The sequence below is a fragment of the Talpa europaea genome (assembly GCF_964194135.1).
Source record: "Talpa europaea genome assembly, chromosome: 9".
NCBI lineage: Eukaryota > Metazoa > Chordata > Mammalia > Eulipotyphla > Talpidae > Talpa > Talpa europaea.
In genome coordinates this window covers 72,162,532-72,183,505 of record NC_140076.1, presented here as the reverse complement: position 1 = coordinate 72,183,505, position 20,974 = coordinate 72,162,532, and the positions used below count along the sequence as shown (strand labels likewise).

At 50.9% G+C, this 20,974-nt stretch overlaps 1 protein-coding gene across 1 annotated transcript in view; it reads left to right on the top strand.

The window, feature by feature from the left end:
* ADAMTS2 (ADAM metallopeptidase with thrombospondin type 1 motif 2) overlaps window positions 1-20,974 on the top strand; it is a gene marked incomplete at both ends in the record, with an annotated part of 215,062 nt that overhangs the window by 133,014 nt on the left and 61,074 nt on the right. Inside the window, one exon of the mRNA XM_084244362.1 lies at window positions 19,712-19,795. Within this exon, the coding sequence (XP_084100488.1) occupies window positions 19,712-19,795 (84 nt within the window). The remainder of the gene's footprint in view (window positions 1-19,711; window positions 19,796-20,974) is intronic.

The following is a 20,974-nucleotide window of genomic DNA, read 5'->3' as shown; positions in this document are numbered from 1 at the left end:
GAGAGAGACGTGGATATGACTCAAAGGCAGTGGGATAATGCTAAAGGTGCCACATCTTTCTAATGTTAATGGCTAAGACATTTTATTCCCTTTGTTCATAGGAATAAGGGAATTAATATGTGCCTCTCTCCATCTCAGACTCTCTGGAGGTGCTCTCTGAACATCATAAGAGCCACCTGGGTCCTTCCGTAATCTTTCAAATGTGCCCACTTCAGTCATGCCTTAGGACCTTTCCATTACCAGTGGAAGGTTTCACAGTTTTCAGGGATTCGCGTGACATAACATTGCACCATGTGATGGAGCACATTTGTAATGGAACCGATGATTTATATGATGTATTCATATAACAAAATTAATTTTGTTATTAAGATCAGATCAGTAATGAACATCCTTATAGCTGAATCTATCCCTCATCCTTCACTATCTCCTTAAACTTAGTTCCTAAAAATGCGGTGCCTGCTCAACTGGTAGGTGCATTTTAGAACTTTCTGTTTCAGAATGTTCTTTATGACAGTTTTGCCTATTCATGTTACACTGAGCAGATACCTACCTACACCCTCTCTTCCCCATACAAACACTCCACTCGGTCCCTTTCAGCTGTGGTAATCTGATAGGTACAACTGGGATAGTCTCTTTGTTGTAAGTTGTATTTATTTGATGGCTGTGAAGCTGCATTTTTAAAACGTATTTTAAAACAGTGATCATCTGATGTTTTTATTATTGGGCCTACTCATGTCTTTTTTTTTTTTTTCCAGCTGGGATTTCAGCTTCTCTCTTGATCATTTCAAGAAACTTTGTATTAAAATAAATTAACTTTCTGTCTGTCACATGTGTGGGGAATATTTCCCCCACTTGTTTGCCTTTTGTTTTGTTTTGATTAGGGTGGTTTTCAGAGGCTTACATTTTTGTGTGCAGTCATATCCTGAGGTGTTCCCTCCCTGGTTTGTCCCTTGAATGACGTTGTCTAGCACTTTGTGTCCTCTGAGGCTCATCTTCTGGGCCTTTGCTTAGGCTATCCCAGGCTCTGACTCCCATGGCCCACTGTCAGCAGCATCATTTCCCAAACTCCAGCCCCTTGACCCACTGATCATTTTTGCCATATTGCTTTCAGCCACTACAGCCCTACACCCAAAATATACCTTGAGAAGAAAACTCCTGGGGCCAATGCAGATGAAATTCAGCTCTCTTGCTTAACAAACAGGAAAAATGCCCATTTGGGGACCTCGGGTCCAAGTCAGAAATTGGAGCGCACCCTGTGGTACTCAACAGCTGCTGCAAGAATTGGCCTGGAGGCTCTGGCGTTGTTGAGTCTGGTGTGTCCCTTCCCAGGGGCCCACTGCCCAAGCCAGGGCAGATGGACAAGCGTCTTTACACCCCAGTACTGGGGTTGGGTGCATAAGTGGTTCAGCCTCAGACCTGTGTGGGGTTGCCTGCCTGGGTGTGGTGGCCACTGCTGCTGGGCATAGGTGCCCACCTGCACCTGTATCTGGGCCCTGTTGTGGGCAGAGGATGGTCATGATCAGAGGATCACTGTGGGAGGGTGAAAAATTGTCCTGAGGATCTGGGGCAGGTGTAAGTCAAGATCTCACTATTCTATCAGACTTTACTTACAAAGCACAAATTCAAAAGTTAAATGGTGAAGCATTCCAAGATGGTTACCACAGAACATTAAGCCCCAAATGCGAAGCCCTTCTGAGTATGGACCTTGGTCACTGACCATGAACCTGGAAATGTGAGCCCCTGCACTGAGACCCCAAAGCCCAGCCTGATCATTCCTTGTTCCCTAACATGTCCTGAACTTCATGCATCAGTGCCTCATTCTCATTGCTGCTCCCCATGCCCTGCTTCTCCGGAAGCTCTACCTAAATCTACCCACACTGTTTCTGCCCAGTTGAAGAAAGCTGTGCCAAAAGGGAGCCTTAGCCTTTGAACACTGGGGCCAGACAGTGGGCCTATGGCCTTATCCTCAGGGTCCACTATAGAGCGTTAGCTCTCAGGAAGCTGGAGCCCTCAACCTTCAGGGTTGCCGACAAACCCAGGAAGAGGCCCAGTACTTTGGCCTAAGGGGTCTTAGGGTGGTTAGAGAGGTTAGGACTCCAGGGGTACTCTGCCTGAGAGCCTCATTCACTGTTTGAGGGAGGAAGTGTCTCCTTCTTTAATGCTGGGAGGGCTATGAGGGTGGGGCTCTGAGACAGGGCAGATGTGTGGCTCCAGGCAGCCTTGCTGGCTTCTCCAGCTCCTATACCTGCCCCACCACGGGGCCCCAGGTGGGTTCCCTGCTAGACTTGGCGCCACAGCTGGCCTTCTTCATTCTCCCGCTTCTGCTCCTTCCAGCCTTCTACTAGGGCTCACGCTATACCTCTGCCCCAGCTGCAGCCCTGAGGTGAGGAACTTCCTTCTGTGTGCGCCCTCTGTGCTGAAAGCCTCTGTCCTGAGTGATCCTTCCTCCTCAGAGATGTGCTCCTGTGTGGTGCTCCCAAGTTGGGATGCAGGCCACACTTGTCACATGCCTGCTGACGCTGGTGCTGAGAGAATGACCACATTTTTGCAAATTTGTTCTGCCAGCCTCTCAGCTAGTCTCTGCTTGCAACAGGGGGCCAGAGCCCCAATGGGCCACACTAGGACAAGCCCTGATGGTCACGTTATCTCTAGTTCCCCCCACTGAACACAGCTGGTGGTCTTCCTGGTTCAGTTAAATGGGAAGCCGGGATGAAAGCCTTAGGGGAAGATTCGAGTCATTATTAAAGTAATATATTCACACATGCACTTTGAAAAGTAAAATCTCTCTTTTTTTTTTAAAGATTTATTTATTTATACAAGCATGGGGTACAGTCAGAAGCGTGGGAAGGTGAGAGAATTCACCAGAGCCAGAGCGGGGAACAGAACAGGCAGACTGACAAAATACACTGCTGTGGGGAGCAGCAAGCACGGCAGGAGAGGTCTGTGCGCCATGTGGGACCCTCGCCAGTGGCCGGGGATCAAACTGGTGCTACAGAGGCTGGGGGCAGCTTCGCAGCCCAGCACTCAACCACTGCACCACCAGGGGAGGCCCGAAAAGTAAAATCTCTTTATGCCAAGAATTTAAAAAATGTAAAACATGGGTCCAAGACCAGTGTTTCCTATGTGGCTGTTAGCATTCTAACTAAGCATTGATTTCAATCTTATTTTTCTCCAAGAAAACCCCAGAACCATCTGTTTGAGCTGCTGGTTTGGTCGCACTCGTAGATGTGAGACAGACTATTGTAGGTGCAGGCCTGCTCCTGGGAAGATGCCCTTTGATTAACTCTACCCTGGGAATGCATACTCTCAGGAGACCTGCTGGAGGCCACTGAGACCACAAGACAGATGTGAAGTGGTCTCCTGGAAGTTCCAATTTTTTTCTGGATGGCAAACATTTTAAGACAGCAATTTTATATTAAAGGAAGCTTGGCCATATTGTTTAGTCAAAGCAAAATTCACATGAATATTTAACATGAACTGGAGATTCTAAAGCAGGCTGATGTCCACAGCCCAGGGCCAAATCCATCCTCTGTTTGTAAATAAAGTTTTATTGAGATGCAGCCAGATACAATCATTTATGAATTGTCTGTGGCTGCATTTGTGCTACAATGGTGGAGTTGAGACAGAGAACAGCTGGCCTGCAAAGCTGAAAATAATCACTGAAATGGCGCTAAGAAATACTTGCTGTCAGACTGTAATGAAATCTGTTTGCTAGTAGCCATCTTGAGCTTCAGGGGCATCCCATTTCAAAATCCTGGCAGTTCTTTTTTAACTCTGAACTTGGTTTCCTCCTCTTCAACCTCCCGCAGGCTCTGAGCATGCATAAAGGCTGGCATGGTTCTTGGCAAAAGGGGGGCCCCAAGAGACCAGCTCCCCTTACTTTCTTCTGTCTTCCAAGCCCCTGTGGCTGGAACAACTCTTTCCTGCAGGCCATCAGAGGAACTCAACTTAAGTTGAGCTCCACTTTCTCTCTACTCAAACCCTACGTCTTGTCTGCTCCCATCTTAGCATTGTCACATCATTTACCCTGTAAGGTCATTTTGGGGGTTCTTTTTAAAGTGATCAATTGAATGAGCAGATCTTAATGGCCATTTTAAAATAGAGAGCAGGAGGAGCAGATTTCTGGGGAGGCAAAGCTGCCCCGCCCAGATGTGTTAACTGTTCTTGTTCTGGAAGAATTCCGGAGCCCCCAAGGGACCTCTTCTGCTGGGACAGATGCTTTCTTTAGGCCCATAGAGAATGTGGGATCCAAAGGGGATTCTGTGCTTTCAAAGCTGAGGCCATACCCTTTGACTCTTTCCAGAATGGGGATGATCCTCTGTACAGTATGTTCCTAAACAACTTTTGTTGAATGAATGATTTCTCTCTGTGCCAGGATTCAGATATTTTTTCTCTTTTCTTTTCTAATTTAATCCAGAAATTGGCCTGGGCTTTCCAAAGCCTTGCCAGGGTTTGCAAACAATTGGAGGCTTACGGCTCCATTTCCCATCAACTTCCAAGAATGTTGGGGCAGCTTGGTAATGGTGGGGAGGCAGCAGCAGGACAGGAATGTTTTCTGCTGGTCCAGTGGGTGAGGGGAGAGGAAGGATTGTAACTCATGCACTGGCCACAAAACTGCAAACCATCTGGGGGAATGTACAGCTCCAAGTACCAATTCATGTGTCTCTGGATCTAGTTTCTGGGAAAATGAAAAACATTTCTGAAACTGGACACTAAGACTTGGTTCCCTTGATTTGAGGGAAAGCAGGCAGGGCTCCCAGGCAAGGGATACATATTTGGGTTTGGGTGTAGCCATAGCACAGGGGTGGGAGGATGGGGAACGAAAGCTCCCCTGTCACATGCAGCTCTCAGGACCCCAGGTCTGCTAGTGCTGTAAGCCACAGCAAAGAGTTACTTCCATTGTTCCTGCTCCTCATCCTTGTCCCCCTGGCTTGAGAGCATGACCCTCGTGCCACCAGGAGACATGGCAGTCCCGGCAGCGCTGCATGTGAGGCTGCCACGGCACTTGGAAGAAGGCAGCACTCTCGCATGCCCATGCGAAGCTAGAGGGATGGCTGAGAGCAATAGGGAGTGGTGGGGGCTGGGGTGACAGGAGGGTCTAGAGCTCTCCTCCTCCTGTTCCCCACTCACTTGTGGTCATGTAAGGATAAAGCAGACCCACTGTTGCCAGCTCCTTTTTTCTTAATGAGAAGATGGAAATTCAGTTTTTATGGGAAATCTGTTAATTTTCTAATATCAGCAACAAGTTGAAGTTAAGACCCCAGCAAGGCTCAGAGTGGTTGGGTGGCACAAACGTGGGTCAGAACATGGCTGCAGGACAAGTCTGATCTCTGGGGGCCAGATTGCTCCTTCTGGCCTAGAAGAAAGGAGGTGACTGTCTGTGCTGCTATGTCCTGTGATGGAGGATCATTAGGGCTGCCATGAGCATGACCTGAGCTGATTATCAGAAATGTGTTCAGGGCCTCCCTGGTGGAGCAAGGGGTTAAGATGCAACCTATGAAGCTATTGGCAGCCACTGCAGCACGAGTTCGATCCCCGGCCAGGGAGATACCCACATGGCACAGCAGACCTCTCCTGTCTCTCCCGCTGCTCCCCTCAGCAGTGTATTTCAGTAGATCTGCCTGCTCTGCTCCCCACTCTGTCTCTGGTGAATCCTCTCACGCCCCACACCTCTGGCCTGCACCCCAGCTCTTGTATGCATAAATAAATAAATCTTTAAAAAAAAAAAAGAAAAGAAACGTGTTGAGAGTGGGTGTGTGGAGAGGGGGACAGGATGAGGAGCAGGAACAGTAGAAGAGTTGGGTGTGTGGAGAGTCCCTTGAATGTGAGCTGTCTGAGGCACTTGCTGAACTCCTGGTCTTAACTGGGCTGCATTCTTGGCAGTGGGGTACAGAATTGAGCAGTCATGTCCCTATAGTCAAGGAACTCAGAGTATGGGAGGGAGATGGGAAGGGGAGCAGGGCAGGGAGCACATAATTACACCCCAGTTAATGTGTGTACTAATGGTCAACTACAGGACTCACTGGGGTCGCAGGCAAGAGTATCTGGGATGAGGGCCACTCTACCTGCCCTAACACATCAAGGAAGAAGTCAACCAGGACAGAATCCTGGTATGACTGGCGGTGCTGCAGATGGTATTGGTGTGCAAAGGCCCAGCGATGTGCCCATGTGTGTGGGCCTGGCTGGAGATTGCCGTGCTGGGGGAGGGGCAGGAGCCTTTTGTGCTGGGCTAAGGCGCCTGGCATCCATTGGCATGTTACAAGGAAACAATGAAGTTGGTTTGGGGTCTGATAAGATTGAAACATCTATTGTAGGGAGTTTGAGGGTCTACCCCTTCTGTTGTGGTAACAGCTGTGGAGGCTGAGTTTTCACACAGGATGGCCCTATGGCAGGAGGCACTAGTATGATGATGTCGCCACATTGCTTCAGTGGTCCTGTGAGGCTCTTGTTCCTGGATGAGGTCACCAAGTCTCAGAGTGGTTGGGTGACACGATGAGAGGGTGGCAGATGGACCTCTCACACTTTGGAGGGCCACCCCTTCTCCAGGACCTAGGCCTGTGTTCTGGCCTGAGGTGTGAGTGCGCCCGGTCCCAGAGAATGCGCCAAGGCACGCGCTCACCCGGGCCCCTCTGACCTCCCAATGGCGTTCAGCACCCCGTGCCCACACCCTGGTTATCTTTTCTGTCTGCTTCTATGAGTCTCCTGGGTTTTCCCCTCGGCATCTCCATCTATTGTGTTGTCCTTTTTTCTCTAAGATTCACTCGTCCATTCATTGTCGGTGTCCTGTAGAATGCCTATTATGTGCCAGACACAGTTCCAAGTGCTGAAAATGTCATGGTAAGCCAGCTTGGGGTCCCACGAGCATGGTGTGCACATCCTGCGGGGAGTGAGGGTGGACCAGAGCACACCCCTAACCCCACCAGGTGAGGCTGACGTCAGCAGAGAACATTCCAGTGGGGTATCGCAGCTTGTCACATTTCTGCCGCTTCTTCCCTGAAGCGGGAGGCTTCTCTCCCAGGACTCTCTGCCCCCGCCCCCCCCATCCCCAGGTCTCCATGACAGCTGATGTGGAAGACTCAGAGCGGACTGTCCTTGCTCTCCCTGGGGGGCTGATGGTTGTCAGAGAGGGAGCTAAGTCCCCAAAGACGAGGAAGGCCACTCATTGTCACTCCTCAGTGACAGCTTGAGACAGCTGAGGGTCGTGTCTCATGCAGACTGCAGCCAGGAGCTGACAGCTGAGCCAGAGCAGCAGAAAGAGTGATTCCCAGCCGGGTCTGTGGCTCCCGCCCCAGGCCTCTTTCGGGCAACCCTCTGTGCAGAGTTACAGTCAAGCCACCTGGGATCCTGCTGCCCTGGGAGAACCTCTGGGTGGTGTGTCTCAGAAGGGTTGGGGGTCCCCACAGAGGCACTGCAGTTTAACAGCAGACTGTGAGCATCTGCCTACCTGGGTTGAGTGCTCGGCAGCTGTAAGCGGTCCAGCACATAGGAGGTGTTGACTGAATGTCTCTTGAATAAATAACTTAGCAAAAGAATTCCTGTGAAGTGACTGTGGTCCCCCAGACTCCCATAAAAAATAGACTCCCCCTGTCTACGACAATAAGGGTAGGGATGCACAGTTTTAGTCGCAGTGATTTACCAAGTGTTTTTTCCAAAGTTTCTTGAGCAATTCCTACTTCAACTCATGGGGGCTTCTTGATTTCACTCAGCCTCAGTTTATTTGCTGGCAAAATGGGCACAGAGCCCAGGTTCAGTGGAGGTGAGGGGACTTGAGAAGGTGGGTGCAGCATCCCAGCTCACACGCTGAGCCCCATGGGGAGGCCTCTGTGAACATGTCAGGGTGATGGAAGGCAGCCAGGTGTGGGGGTAGGAGGATGGCCCACCCCCACTCTGCCCAGTCCTGCCAGTGAGGAGGGCTGGTGGGCTCCCTGGGACCCTTCCACCCAGACGTGATCTGGGAGAGGCCCTGGCACCTCCGCGAATCCCACCTATCTCTCATTGGTTCTGGGTTTTCTGTGTTTGTCCATCTTCTCATCCACCTGTTCTGTCCCCTGCTTCCCATTTCTGGGTATCTGTCCGGAGCCAATTTTAGACCAGCGACTGATGAGGGAGCCCCAAAATTTAGTCTTGTTGTGTCTGGGATGGGCTCGCTGTGTGGAAGGACAAAAACACTTGCCACCACGTGCCAGGAGGCTTGTATCGTCTCTGCTCTAAATGTTAGGAAGCAGCTAGATGATTTCCGCTTTCAGGGATGTATGTTAGCTGCAGCCACTGTCACAGTGCACTGCAGTGCTGCGAGTGGCGTTACCCTACACTTCTGAAGTTTTCTAGGAGCTCCGAGTCCTCCTGTACTTGAGGAAGACACAGGTGACAGCCAAGCTATCCCCGTTGGCATCATCTCTCCTGAGTGAACGCTTGCTCTGCAGCATCCTTTCTTCCTTGTCAGCCGGGGCCCCTCAGGGGCCAAGTAGCAGGCCATGGACCTGTCTAATTTTGCTGGGAGCAGCGTCAGTTATAGCTGGCTCTACCCCATCCAGGTCTGGTGAGGAATGATCATCTACTCTGTAGCATCTCCCAGTCTGAAGCCAGCTGTCCCCACCCCCAAACTGCAGAGATGTTTGGCAGCTTCTGGATCCCACACACACCCCTTTGGGGCTGGGGGAGGGGCAAACTGCCACTCACACGAGCCCCTCCCCTTTCTCACCTGCTCTTGTGATGTGCTCTTATGTTAGGGCTCAAGGTGGGAACAGGGCACATAGCCCCCAGATACATGTGTTTGACCTGTTGGGGTGAAAGGGGAAAATTCTCCAACTCCTCTGGATTCTTCTCAGGCAGGGCAAGTGAACAAATTAATATGAGACCAATTAATTACGTGTGTGGAGAACTTACATAGTTGTAAATTCTAGAGTAAATGTAACAGACAGGATTGGGGGTAGGGTGTTAAATACAGAGCTAAGCTAGGGTGTTAAATACAGGGATAGGGAACTGGGGTGTCAAGGAGAAAGTAGGGGGCTTCACTTGACGAGGAAGAGATGACTTCATATGACAAAGTCTTGCCTCTGAATGTTTCCCTGCTTTAAGAGAGGTTTCCTATACAAAGGTTATTTCTGCAGATGACCCTCCCTCTGGGTAATCTTCATTCTTTAAGCTCTGTCCTTTTGTGTTAATGGTAAGTTTCTCTTGAAGCCTTTAAGGCCTTGATTGACCTTAGTTCCACATTCCAAGGTGATGCGTATTGGGAAAATATTCTCTGAACATGATGGGAAAAGCCTACCTGAACATTGTGGGGGAGCCCTAGCCTTCAGTTCCGAATGATGTGTGTATGGGGGTATCAGGGGCAGGAGTGGACGCCGTAACCTTTGGTCTGACTTCTCTTCAGTCACCCTCCTCCCGCCTCCTTGTCACCCAGGACTCTTATCCCATCCCCAGGGACTCCTGTGTGCCCTCCTCTAGGCAGCTCTGCCCCTCTCTCTTTCTTCGGGTCAAAATGATGATAGGGCAGCAGGATATGAATGACAGCCCAGGTGTGGGGGAAAGTACATTGTTTTCAAAACATTGTGATGCCCAGGTGAACACAGGGGAGCAAACTCACTTCACAGTGGGTGGTGCCCCTCAGGCTTTCAGCCTGGGGGATGTGAGGATGTGGGAGTGTGGGGGCTGAGTTCTCCCCACTAGAGGCCCCTCCCTGCAATGCTATTTCTGGACATGACTCACCAGTCTTCCAGGGGCGCTATGGCCAGGGAACTCTGAGGCACTCAGGGGAGTCCAGGGGTGCGGATGGTGTCTTTGGGCTCTCTGGGGCAAGGGCTGCTGCCATCATGTCAAGACCCCTGCCCTCTCTCTGATACTTCCCTGTCAGTGTCCTGCAGCCACAGTTATTGTCCTTTCGTGTCCTGTGACCTCAGCAACGTTCTTCCTCCCCTGTTCTGGAGCATTCTCTGTGGTGAGTTGTTGGGTGTGATGGAAAGATCAGTTCCCAGAGATGGTATGTCTGTCTGTTACGCCATGGGAGACTGCCAGGGAGGACCCTGGGTCTGAGTCGCACACAGACACATGGTGACACAGGTACCGGGAATGCGGGCAGGCACTGCTGTCCTACAGGTGCTTCCTGGTGGCTGCGCAGAGCCCAGGATGGGCCCAGGAGTGAAGGCAATGCGGACAGACCAAATCTTGGCATCCCAGGGAAATGGCTTAGGCCCTTGGCACCTCTGTCATCTGATGATGGCTGTATTGAGTCTGCTGTGTGCCTGGGATTTTGCTAGATGCTTCAAATACTGTACTGAGGTCCTACAGGTAATAGCCTGAGGGTAGGAATGAAGATGGCCTCCATTTCACAGATGAGGAAAGCGAGACCCAGCGGGCACAGTATAGTGTCCAAGTCATAGGGCAGGACAGCTGGAATCACCTCTGGAACCCCGGCAACCTGACAGGGCGCGGGTGACTTTTACTCCCACCCCCAGCTACTCCCGAATTTAGGAGAGACCGAGGGATAGCTTCCTGTAGTAATTAGTACTAACAAGGACAGTTTTTTAAAAGGCAGCTCTATTTTTGCATGAGTGTTTCCCTTCATTTGCACAGTAAACTTTTGATGCCCTCCGTGGGGTTCAAAGCACTGATCTGCTGGCCTCCGGTGAAGGAGCGCCGTCCCAGTTCCTAGGAGCTGCAGATTCTGTGGCCTGGAGTGGGATGGTATATGTGAACAGTTTCGTCTTCAATGGAGGAATTGGGGCGGGGTTCTTGGGGCTAGTTCTTAGACTTGGTGTTGAAGTAGGATGCTGACTGACGCCCAATTCTGTGTATGGCGTGACCTTAGCCTTTCCACTCTGTTCTGCCCATTTGCGTTTCATGACACTTGGATATTTTGAGCCATGGCTACAGTCCTGTTGGCTCTTGCATTGCCTAGGAAGATATGCTGAGATATGAGCAGGTCAAGAAAATCTGCAAAGGGAAAGTTTATTATTTAAGACCAGGCATTTGCAGCCACTTTTATGCATCATGAGATAAATTCTTCATTGAAGCCAGCAGACCACTGTGTCACAGCTTCCAGCACATTCCCTTCTCCATCTCCATCTCTACTGCTGTCCAAGCCTCCTCCTGAGGCCTTCTCCCCAGTTCTTTCAGGGGTTCCCAGAGAAGTCACACAACAAGCTGTGCACCTCCTCGTTTGAAGATGTGGCCTCTCCCCCAGCTGGTTTGCTAGGTGTGGCATGGGCTGCTTCCTAGTTGCCCAAACTTGCGAATTTGGAGGAGGTAAGAACTTTCCTGAAGGTTGGGCATAAGGCATGGGAACCCAGCCACCAGGTCTGCCTTCCCACCCCTGTCCCAATAGGGAGCCCTATTGGACTCCTGGATTTTACCTCTTCCTGGCCCCTTCTTTTCACCCTGGAAGAGGAGAAAGTCACCTCTGCCTGACAGCCTCAGGCCACCTCCCAAGCTCACAGCCAGGTGGAACTGTGCCACAAAGAAGGGCAACTTTTACATTATCATGCAGAGCCTTGTCCTTCCTTATTGTCTATTCCAGAACAGAAACTTGGCTGCATCTTTGCATAAGCAAAAGGCGCATTACAATGTATTTCCCCAAACAAGAGAGCACTTGGCCTCTCTCTGCATGGAGAAAGGCTTCGGTTTTGAACATTTTCCCCAAGGTCTAAAAGATTCCAGGATCAATTTCTCAGACAGGGCTCAAGGACGTTGGCCCGGCTTTCCCTGCCCTTGCAGTCTGGGCAGAGGCGAGCAGCTCACCCACATCTCTGGGAAAAGGGGCTACTCAGGAGATGTTGGACACTTAAGTGGGGACTTTGGTCATTACAGGACACTAGGGGCCTCCACTTTCATCATGTTTTTCTCATTTCCTATTGTTCCACAGTCTCTGAAGTTAATCACTCATGCATTCCTTCAAAAGGCTTTGTTGAGCATCTGCTATGTGCCCTGCACTGCTGGGAATTCAGCAGTAAGCAAGGAGGTGAGGTGCCTCCTGCATAAAGAGCTTAGTTTAGTCTGGGGACTGGGCAGCAGAGAAACAAGATGTTCTAAGTGGTAACAAATGCTGTGAATGGACTAAAACGGGTGGACTCCCAGGGAAGTTCCCAGGGTGGACCTGGTGGAGCAACTACCTTAGGAGTTGCTATAACTTTAGGGTTGCACCCCAAAAGGACTCCCTTTGAGGAGCTGACAGTTGTGTTGGGAGAACAGCATGAGAAAACAAAGGCACAGTGAGTGCAAAGACCCTGGGGTTGGCATGGGCTCTGCCAGGAGTATGGGAGGCGGGGGTGGCTGGATTACCTTGAGCAGCCTAAGAAAAGTCAGCGGGATTCTGAATGCATTTCAGTCACAATGGGAAGGCCTGGGGCTGCAGGTGGAGGGTGAAATAGGGTAGTGATTATCCCTCTCCTTGGTGTTTATTGCTATGACTTTGCTCTTTTTCCAAATGTTCTCCAGATATTTCAAGAATTCAGGAGCTGGAGCTGGAATTCCAGGCACCAGCCTTTGCACAAGTAGCAGGAAAGGGCAGCCAGGTTTTGGAGAAGCCAAGAGTGAGGGTTCCTGGAGCAAATCACGAATCACGGAGGTGGAACATGGAGAAGCCAGCCAGGGCCAGCTTAGAGAGGGCCCCACATGCCAGGCTGAGGGACTGGGGACTGTTCTAAGGGCACTGGGGAGCCATTGAAGGCTTCAGACAGAAAGGAGGAGGTCAAATCTGTCGTGAGCAGTGGCTGAGAAGATGGTGGGTGTGTGGAGGGTGTAGGCAGGGTACAAGGTGGGAGGTGCTTGGGAGCCCCTGCCTGTCTGGGAGACATGGTAAGGCCAGGGGAAGGGGGGACATGTGAGGGTGACATTTGGAAGCCGCCTGCTATCTTCCCTGGCTCTTTTGCCAGGACTGTCAGCTCCCTGCTCAGCAGAAATGTAGCTGTGTCCCTATTAAGGATGCAAGGGTTTCACTGGGAATTTTCCTCATTGTTCCCAGAGGTCCCCACACCTTTTTTGGCCAAGGATGGCTTAGCTGGCCTCACAGCAGTATCTTGTAGGGGGTGGGAGGCAGTTGAACCGGGGGTGGGTTGGAACTATGGTGGTTCCAGTCCGTATAAAACTGGTATGGATTGAGAAGGTGGAGCAAGGCCCACTCCTCAGGCCAACAGAGGACAAGGGACCCTTCTTTGCCTGCTGGTGTCTCACACAGCCCACCAGTCTGTTCCCGATGGATCGCAATGTGGGGACTGGGGTCTCACCCTGATGAGCAAGAAGACAATCAGGTCAGCTTTTCATCATGGGGGTCTCTTCCCAACCCAATCCTGGCCTCTTGAATGGAAAGCCAGGCGGAGGGCTGCCCAGTAGGCCCAGCATCCACAAGAAGGGGCCTGTATCACATGGCAAGGGGGGAGCCCAGTTTGGCCCCTGAGGGGAGCATGCTGTGGACCTGTGTCCTGGAGGGAAAGGGAGAGACTTTCTAAGGGAGAAGATGATGGGAGGGCCCTACAGTAGAAGGCTACCTCGATGGGCAGTGCTGGTGGAGCCTTGACAGCTACTGGGCCTATTTCTTGAAGACATGACCCGACTAGCACCTCAAACATCCAGGAGGCCTGGTTGGTCTTGCAGGTCAGAAATGAGGGCACCCTGCACAGCTGATGGGGGATGGCAGCTGACAGGCAGCTCTGAGAGCATAGCCCCTTCAGATGGGCCTCGCTCAGTGACAAGACACCCACCCCTAGTTCTGGTCCTTTATCTCCCCCAACCCTCAACTCAAACAGATACGGACTTGTGCCTTGCAATTCTTAGCACTGGGTGGTAGGGTTCCCAAACTGAATCAGGAATCAGGATCGTATCTGCCCAGCATCCAAGGACACAGGACCAATTACCAGAGATGAAAGCAGCTTCTCTGAGCTGGGAGGGCAGGGCCATAAGAAAGGAGGACCTAGGCCCTCATGGGCAGAGCTGGGCCAGAACTGGGTGTGAAGCCAACCTTCCACCTTGTGGGAACCAGCCTCAGTTTCCCCATTGCTCAGGTGGTGCTGACCCTCCTCCTGGCCCCACAGGTCTGTTGGGAGCATACAAGATAATCCTGTGACCTCAAGCCCTGATCTAACAAGGCTGGTTTCTGTCTTGCATAGGGATTGTGCCCACTGGCTTCGCCATGCACATGGGTGGTGGGGCCAGGTCCACCCTCTGACACCAGCTCTGCGCTTGGCTTCACTGGAGACCCCGAGAACTCCAGTCAAAGATCAGGCTTCAGAAGGGCTCTGGGAACCCTAGGCCCCTTGTTTTCCTGGGGCTAAGCAGGTCCTGGGTGTCCTAGGGCTGTGTGGAAGGAGTCTCCTCATTCTGACCATGTCACTTCTCACATTTGTTCCATCTGTCCACTCACTTCCAAATCAGCCTCACAGCCCCACATCTCAGCCACTGCCATGGACACTCCAGTCTACTTTCTGTAAAGGGTCCCTAGCAGTCTTTGTAAAATGAGGTGTCATCATCTCCTCCTGTGCCTTGTGCTGCCACCCAACATCCTTCAATGCTCTTTGAGTAGAGTAGGAACCCTCCCAGCCTGAACACCTGTGTGACTTGTCTCATCGGCCCCTCCCGCCTCTCCTGCAACTCTGCCCTCTTAGCTCCTCTCTGCGCTTGAGACATGCTTCATTTTCCTCACCCGAGGACATTCGGACACGCTATACCCTCTGTTGGAAGCACCACACTGTTGTGCTGAGCTAACTCGCACTGATTTCTCAGTTCTGAGATGAAATGAGTCCTTATGAATGCACATCCGGGGCCTCCCTGGTGGCACAAGGGGTTAAGGCCCGCACTGTGAAGCAATTCGCGGCCTCTGCAGTACGAGTTCCATCCCTAGCTCCCCAGGGAGCAACCCACATGGCGCAGCAGACCTCTCCTGTCTCGCCCGCTGCTCCCCTCAGCAGTGTATTTCATCAGCCTGCCTGTTCTGTTTCCTGCTCTGTCTCTGGTGAATCCTCTCACCCCCCACATCTCTGGCCTGTACCCCAGCTCTTGTATGCATAAATAAATAAATCTTAAAAAAAAAAAAAAAAAAGAATGCACATCCCCGGGAACCTACTTACTCCAAACAAGACAGACTCTCCATTAGTGTGTACTGTACATTCCCCACCTTTGCCAACAGCCTTCATCAGAGTCATCATGACTGTAGAGCTAGTTTTGTTTCTTACAAGTGTCTCTCTTTCCCTCCCAACAGAGAGCCAGCTCCATGCTGGTTCACTGTAGATTCCAAGTGCTAACACTGTCTTGCGCTCAGTAGGGCAACCAGTTCTCTGCTAGGCTTACTGGGTGTCAGCTGCTGGCCGTGGGGAGAGAGGTGCCAGGCAACTCACTTCTTGCCCCAGGGGTGGTGGACTCAAGAGGCCAGTGTTGGCTTGGTGTGTGACCCCTGAGGGTCCCATCTGGGTTGGGGTGTGCATGGTGAAATGATATTTAAAAACACAACTTGCTTTAGTTTTTATATCCATGTTGCCCTCATCCTCTAACAAAATACCATGAAGTGGGCAACTTAAGCAACATACATTATCTTTATCAGTCCATGATCTAAACAACAGTGCTAACCAGCCTATTCAACATACATTTATTTCTCACAGTTCTGGCAACTGGCACATCCAGGACCAAGGTGCTAGGTGCTTTTGCTCCTGGTGAGGACTTTCTTTCTCCCTTGCAGACAGCCATCTTTCAATGTCCTCACACAGTGGGAGGAGAGGGAGAACACAAGTAGTTTGAGTCTGTTGATGTTTCTGCCTAAAGGGCACTAATCCCATTATGGGGCCCCAGCCTCTTGACCTTATCTAACCTAATAACATCCAAAGGCCCCACCTTCAAATACCATCACATTGTGGGTTTGGGCTTCAGCATATGATTATCAGGGGAGACATAATCGGCACATAACCAGGCTGTTTGTCCCTTGTCCTGCCGCCATTGGGGTCAGGGTGTACACGTGACTAGGTTGTCCAGCATCTGCACATAGCTGCCCTGGACAGTGTTCTGCTAAACTGAAAACTTGTGGTTGGAGTCAGTTGGGGGTTTGTGCTTGCTGCCATGGCCATGCAAAAGGGTTTTCCTGATCCTCTGCATACGAGCATCCCTGGGATCTAAGGCCCAGTGGTGCCACCCAGTCCCAGTAAACCTACAAGCCAGCCCCCAACTATCCTGCCCAAAGTCCCTGCATCCCCCAGACTTGAGTGGGGGCTGGATTCACTTTAATCTCTCTGAAGCCACCCACCCCTTCTTGATGTGAACCTGTCTCCTAAGGTCTCAGACAGTAGGTTCAAGCTCTCTCTGCTTTTGTCTTCTCCCTAAATATCAGGGCTGTCTTTATCCTCAGTAGGGATGGAGAGGAAAAATCCCCCTGCCCCTCTGGATTCTTCTCATGCTATTCAGCAATCAAATTAAAATTGGACAGATTACTAGGAGAAAAGAATAAATTAGTTACATCCATGTAAAGGATTGACATGGATATAAATTCTAAAGTAAATGGGACAAAACAGGGCATTTATACTGAGTCAAGGAATGGGATGGGGTCCTGGGATTTCAAAGGGAAAGGAGGGGATCTCACCTGAGAAGGGGAGCTCATGACAAGAAACAGTTGCTCTGTAATTACTTGTTTGCCATGCCATATGGATAGGTTTCTCTGCTAGAAGGGCTATTTCTGGAGATAATCTGGGTAATCTTTCAATTTTCCTAGGTAGTTAAAGGAGTAGTAAAAAGTTTCTCTTGGGTGTGCAGGACTTCAGTTAACCTCAGCTGGAAATGCGCATACCAGAGTGGTGGTCCTGGGAAGGCCTGTTTAGATATGTTGGGGAGTCCTGACCTTACATCTCAGCCCTGACCCGCCCTTGAGGCATGAGCAGGGGTCAGAGGTGAAGGGAGTAAAGTGAAAACAGCCTGGCACCCTGGCCATTCTCTCCCGCTCCTCTGTTCCACCCCCTCCAGCTGCCACAACCTCCTGGTGTCTTTGCCGTCTTTACTTCTAGGCCTCGACTTTCATTCAAACTCCATGAACCAAATTGGTCAGGCTTTGCTAGTGAGACTCAAAGTGATACTTTGAAGACAAAAACAAACAACCCCCTGCTGTCTGGAAAAAAACTGACTTTTAGGACTATTGTCTCACTGGATTAAAGAATCTAGTTTGACCCTTGCAGCTGTGCAAGGATGTTTATATTTCAGGGGTGTGCACCCCACCTCATGACCTCACAGGGGCTGTGGGCCAATATGATTTACCAGCACTGACAAATGCAACACCACACCATTGACCATAAGTGGAGTTTAGTCCTCACAAAGCTTTATGAGTTGTTACCCTGACTGACAGGAAACGGCCGGGTATCGAGCAGTGGCCTCCCCAGCTTCACCTTGTCAGTTGCTGATGGACAGGTAGGCCTGCCGGCACCTGGTAGCTATCAGGGGCAGGTGTGAGGCACTGACCCGCCACCTCAGACATTTGTTCCCTGAGTCACCGCACCTAAGGTGCCCCCTGTGTGTCTGATCAGTTGCCCCTTCCCTGTCGGAAGTCAGATTGCCACAGGGAACCAAATGATAATCAAAGATTAGGTCTGCTGGGCAGGAGGCTCCTAGCAGGAGCCAATTGTAGGGCTGGATGGTGGCCTCAGCCTAGCCTGCCACGAGCATTAGCTCTGGCCTCCCAGTGGTGACATCTCAATACACAGCGGTGGTGACAGCAGCCACTTGTCTCACATCCCCGGAGTGTCTGCCCACGTCCCGTCCCTCACAGCTTGATTTTCCTTGCTAACTCAGATTTCTGGGGGTGGGGGTGTTCTGCTACTGGTTATAGGTAGCAATGACTTGCTTAGACAAAGACTGTACAAGTTAGGGTTTATCTCAATGCTGGGCTGAGATGGTAGTGTGAGCTCTAGAAGGGGCCCTTGGCCCCATGTGCCCCCACAAAGGACCTGACTAGTAGCCTCTGGGCTTGTCTACACATAGTGAGGGGTCCCTGGCTTGTTGCCACCTCTCCACTCCACTGAGTGAAGTACATCCTGGGTGAGGTGCATCCTGGGTGCCTGCTGTGTGTTGTGTCCTGGGTGCTGGGTTTATATCCAGGGAAAAGACAAGTGACCAAGTAGGGGGCACAGAGAGCTCAAAAAGTGATGGACACTGGTGGTTGCTGGGGAGCAGACCAGACCTGGGGAGGCCCCTCTGGCAGGAAGTGACCACTAGGCTGGGTCTCCAGGAGAGGTAGGGTTTGGTCAGTTAGTGAAGGAGGAGGGGCCCGAGGAGGGGGAAGGGAGAAAGTATGAGGGCAGGCTAAGCAGGAAATAAGACTGACAGCTCTGAGCCCCTTGATAACCTGACTGCAGTTTCTAAAAGGCCAAGCTGGCTATGCTGAGGGAGTGGAAGCCTCCTTTTCCTTTTTATTGACTCCTTTGACATGTGGTGAAGCCCATAGGTAGCAGCTGAGAATAATTCCTTTAAATGTAAGAAATAAAATACATGAGTATAAAAGGATGATTTAAAAAAAAGAAGTTAATTATATGTGCTCAGAAATGGGAGACAGAAAATACCTTTGTAACATCGTAATATCTATGTGACATATTATTAGTAATTTAATTAACATTAAAAATTAAATCTGGTTGAAGGTCTAAAACAACCCCTCCTTCCAAATCTTCATGAGCATAAATAACTTTTCACAACCACTGTTGTAGAGCAACCCCGATACAAAAGGACATCCTTTCCCCCTAACACCACCACTTGCTGCTGTGGAGTGATTTTGTTACAGGGCAGCAAGGCGCACTAAAACTGGCCAAGGACACTGCCCAAATAGTTTACCAGTCACTGTCTGAGTCCTTTACCCATGCTCACAATTGCAAGACTACTCAGGGATTTGTGTAACAAACCGGGAAAAGACAAAGAGTTACTGAGGCCAAAAATGGCTTTACCTCACTGGAAGCAGTGTTTTCAAATCCAGTGTTTTCAAGTCCTAAACAAAAACAGTCAAGATGGCGTCTTCCCACCACTGAGGACCAGAGCTCCTCTCCCGAACAAGAGGTCACGTGCCCAAGATGGTATCTTTCAGCCTGGAGTCTTCCACCTTCAGAGGCCCACAACAGCCTTCTGGAAGATCTGCATGGTGGGGGCCGAAATCACAGACCCCAGAATCACTGAAGATCCAAAAACACTGAATCCAGAAAACTGAATAATTCAGTGCTGCTTCTGCAGTCCCTTATATTTCTTATCAGTCTTCCCATCCCCAAATGCCATACTTTTTAGCATTCCCTGGGGCTATCTTTCCTCACCAGCAACCCCCTCCAGGGGGCACCACCGGTAACAGTCTTTGGCTTCAGCATGGGTTACAATTTCTGCCACCATGTCCATGATGCTGGGATGTCTCACCTCTGTTCCTCCTTGACAAAAGGCCATGTTGCAGCTGGAGGGTAAAGCAAAGAGATGGGCCAGTGTCCCTGTCCAAGCTCAGTCTCCAGATGGGGGACCCCTGCACTGCTGGGAGGAGGGCTCTAGGAGGGGGTGATAATAATGCAGGAGGTGGTGGCAGCAAAGGGGCCAAACAGACAGAGGGAAAGAGTAGATGGATTCAAAGTTGGGAGTGAATCCTGCCTATAAATGTAAGAAAGGAAGGAATGAAGGTGAAGTGTCCCAGGCTCTTGTATCGGGCTGGTGGGGTAGAGATGGCTTTTGGGAAGCCAGAGCTGTCCCTGGACCTATGGTATCTGCTGACATCTCCTTGGTTGTCTTTCAGGTCAATGAAATCTATCATGATGAGTCCCTGGGGGCCCACATTAATGTCGTCCTGGTGCGAATAATCTTGCTGAGCCACTCGAAGGTGAGTGAGTGTGGAGGGCTGGCTGTTGTCCTCAAATGCCTTCCGGACACATCAGGACCCCCACCTGCTGTGGGATGAATGGGCCCCTCTGGCGAGGCAGGGCCTCCTTTGGAAGTATTGATGTCTGCCCAACTGCCCCCTCTCCCTAGCTGCCCTGCAGGTCCTCTAAGAAACAAGCAACTATGAGCCTCCTCCATTTTCCTGCTCTCGTTTCACCTTCACCCAGTGTTTTCAAGCAGGTTCTGTTTTTATTCCGGGTGTGCTCAGGCCAAAAGGTCAGGAGGTCACCGCCACAGGAAAGGGGCTATCACTCACAGCCCCGGCGGGGCATGGCCACACAGGGAATCAGGGGGGACCCTGGGCAAGAACCTGGGTTGTCGCTTCTGTTGGAAGGAATGGGCAGCGCAGGGAAGCAGGTTAGGCTGTCCCTAACTATCTGTTCATCTGGCCCTGCGGTGAATGGCCCTGGGCTATGAGAACTGACTGGAGTGGGTGTCTGGGGCCTGGGGCCCAGACTGAGTTGGTTTGCATTTGGAAAGCATGTTCCAGGTTAAGTCCTGTGCTACCGCTGCGAATGGGCTATCCCTGGGAGGGTCAGTCCCTTCAGGATCAGCAAGGGCCCCATGTCAAAGCATCAGAAACACAGTTATTCCACCGCTCACTTCCTCTCCCTTGTCTTCCCTTGTCCACCTCTTCTCATGGGTCAAACACGGGGCTATCTTTGCTAGCAGCACGCATGAGTCTACACAACAGAGATAGGAAGCCCCAACAGCCAATTACCTGAAATGGAAAGATGAGGGGGCGTTGTACAGAGAGACACGATGAGGAAGAAAGTCTCCTGGGTGCCCTCCAGCGTGGACTGGGCACCGTGTGTGTATTAATTTACTTCACCCAAGGGTAATTGGTGAGGAAGGACTATGGCGATCCCCGTTTCACAAACACCAATGCTGAACGTGGTTCAGTGGTGGTCCTGGGAAGTGGGCAGCGTCATTTGCCTCTTGGGAAGTTGAGCTTCCCACCCTGGCAGCCAATTTCTAGAGTCCATGGGCTGACCTTGTTGCCAGTTCTTGAGTTCTCCAAGAAATAGAAATAATGCAGATTCTAATCCTGTCGGTACCAAGTACGACTTTATTAAAGCTTATGCAGTTCAGCATAAGAGAGCACCAGGAACGGGGGCGA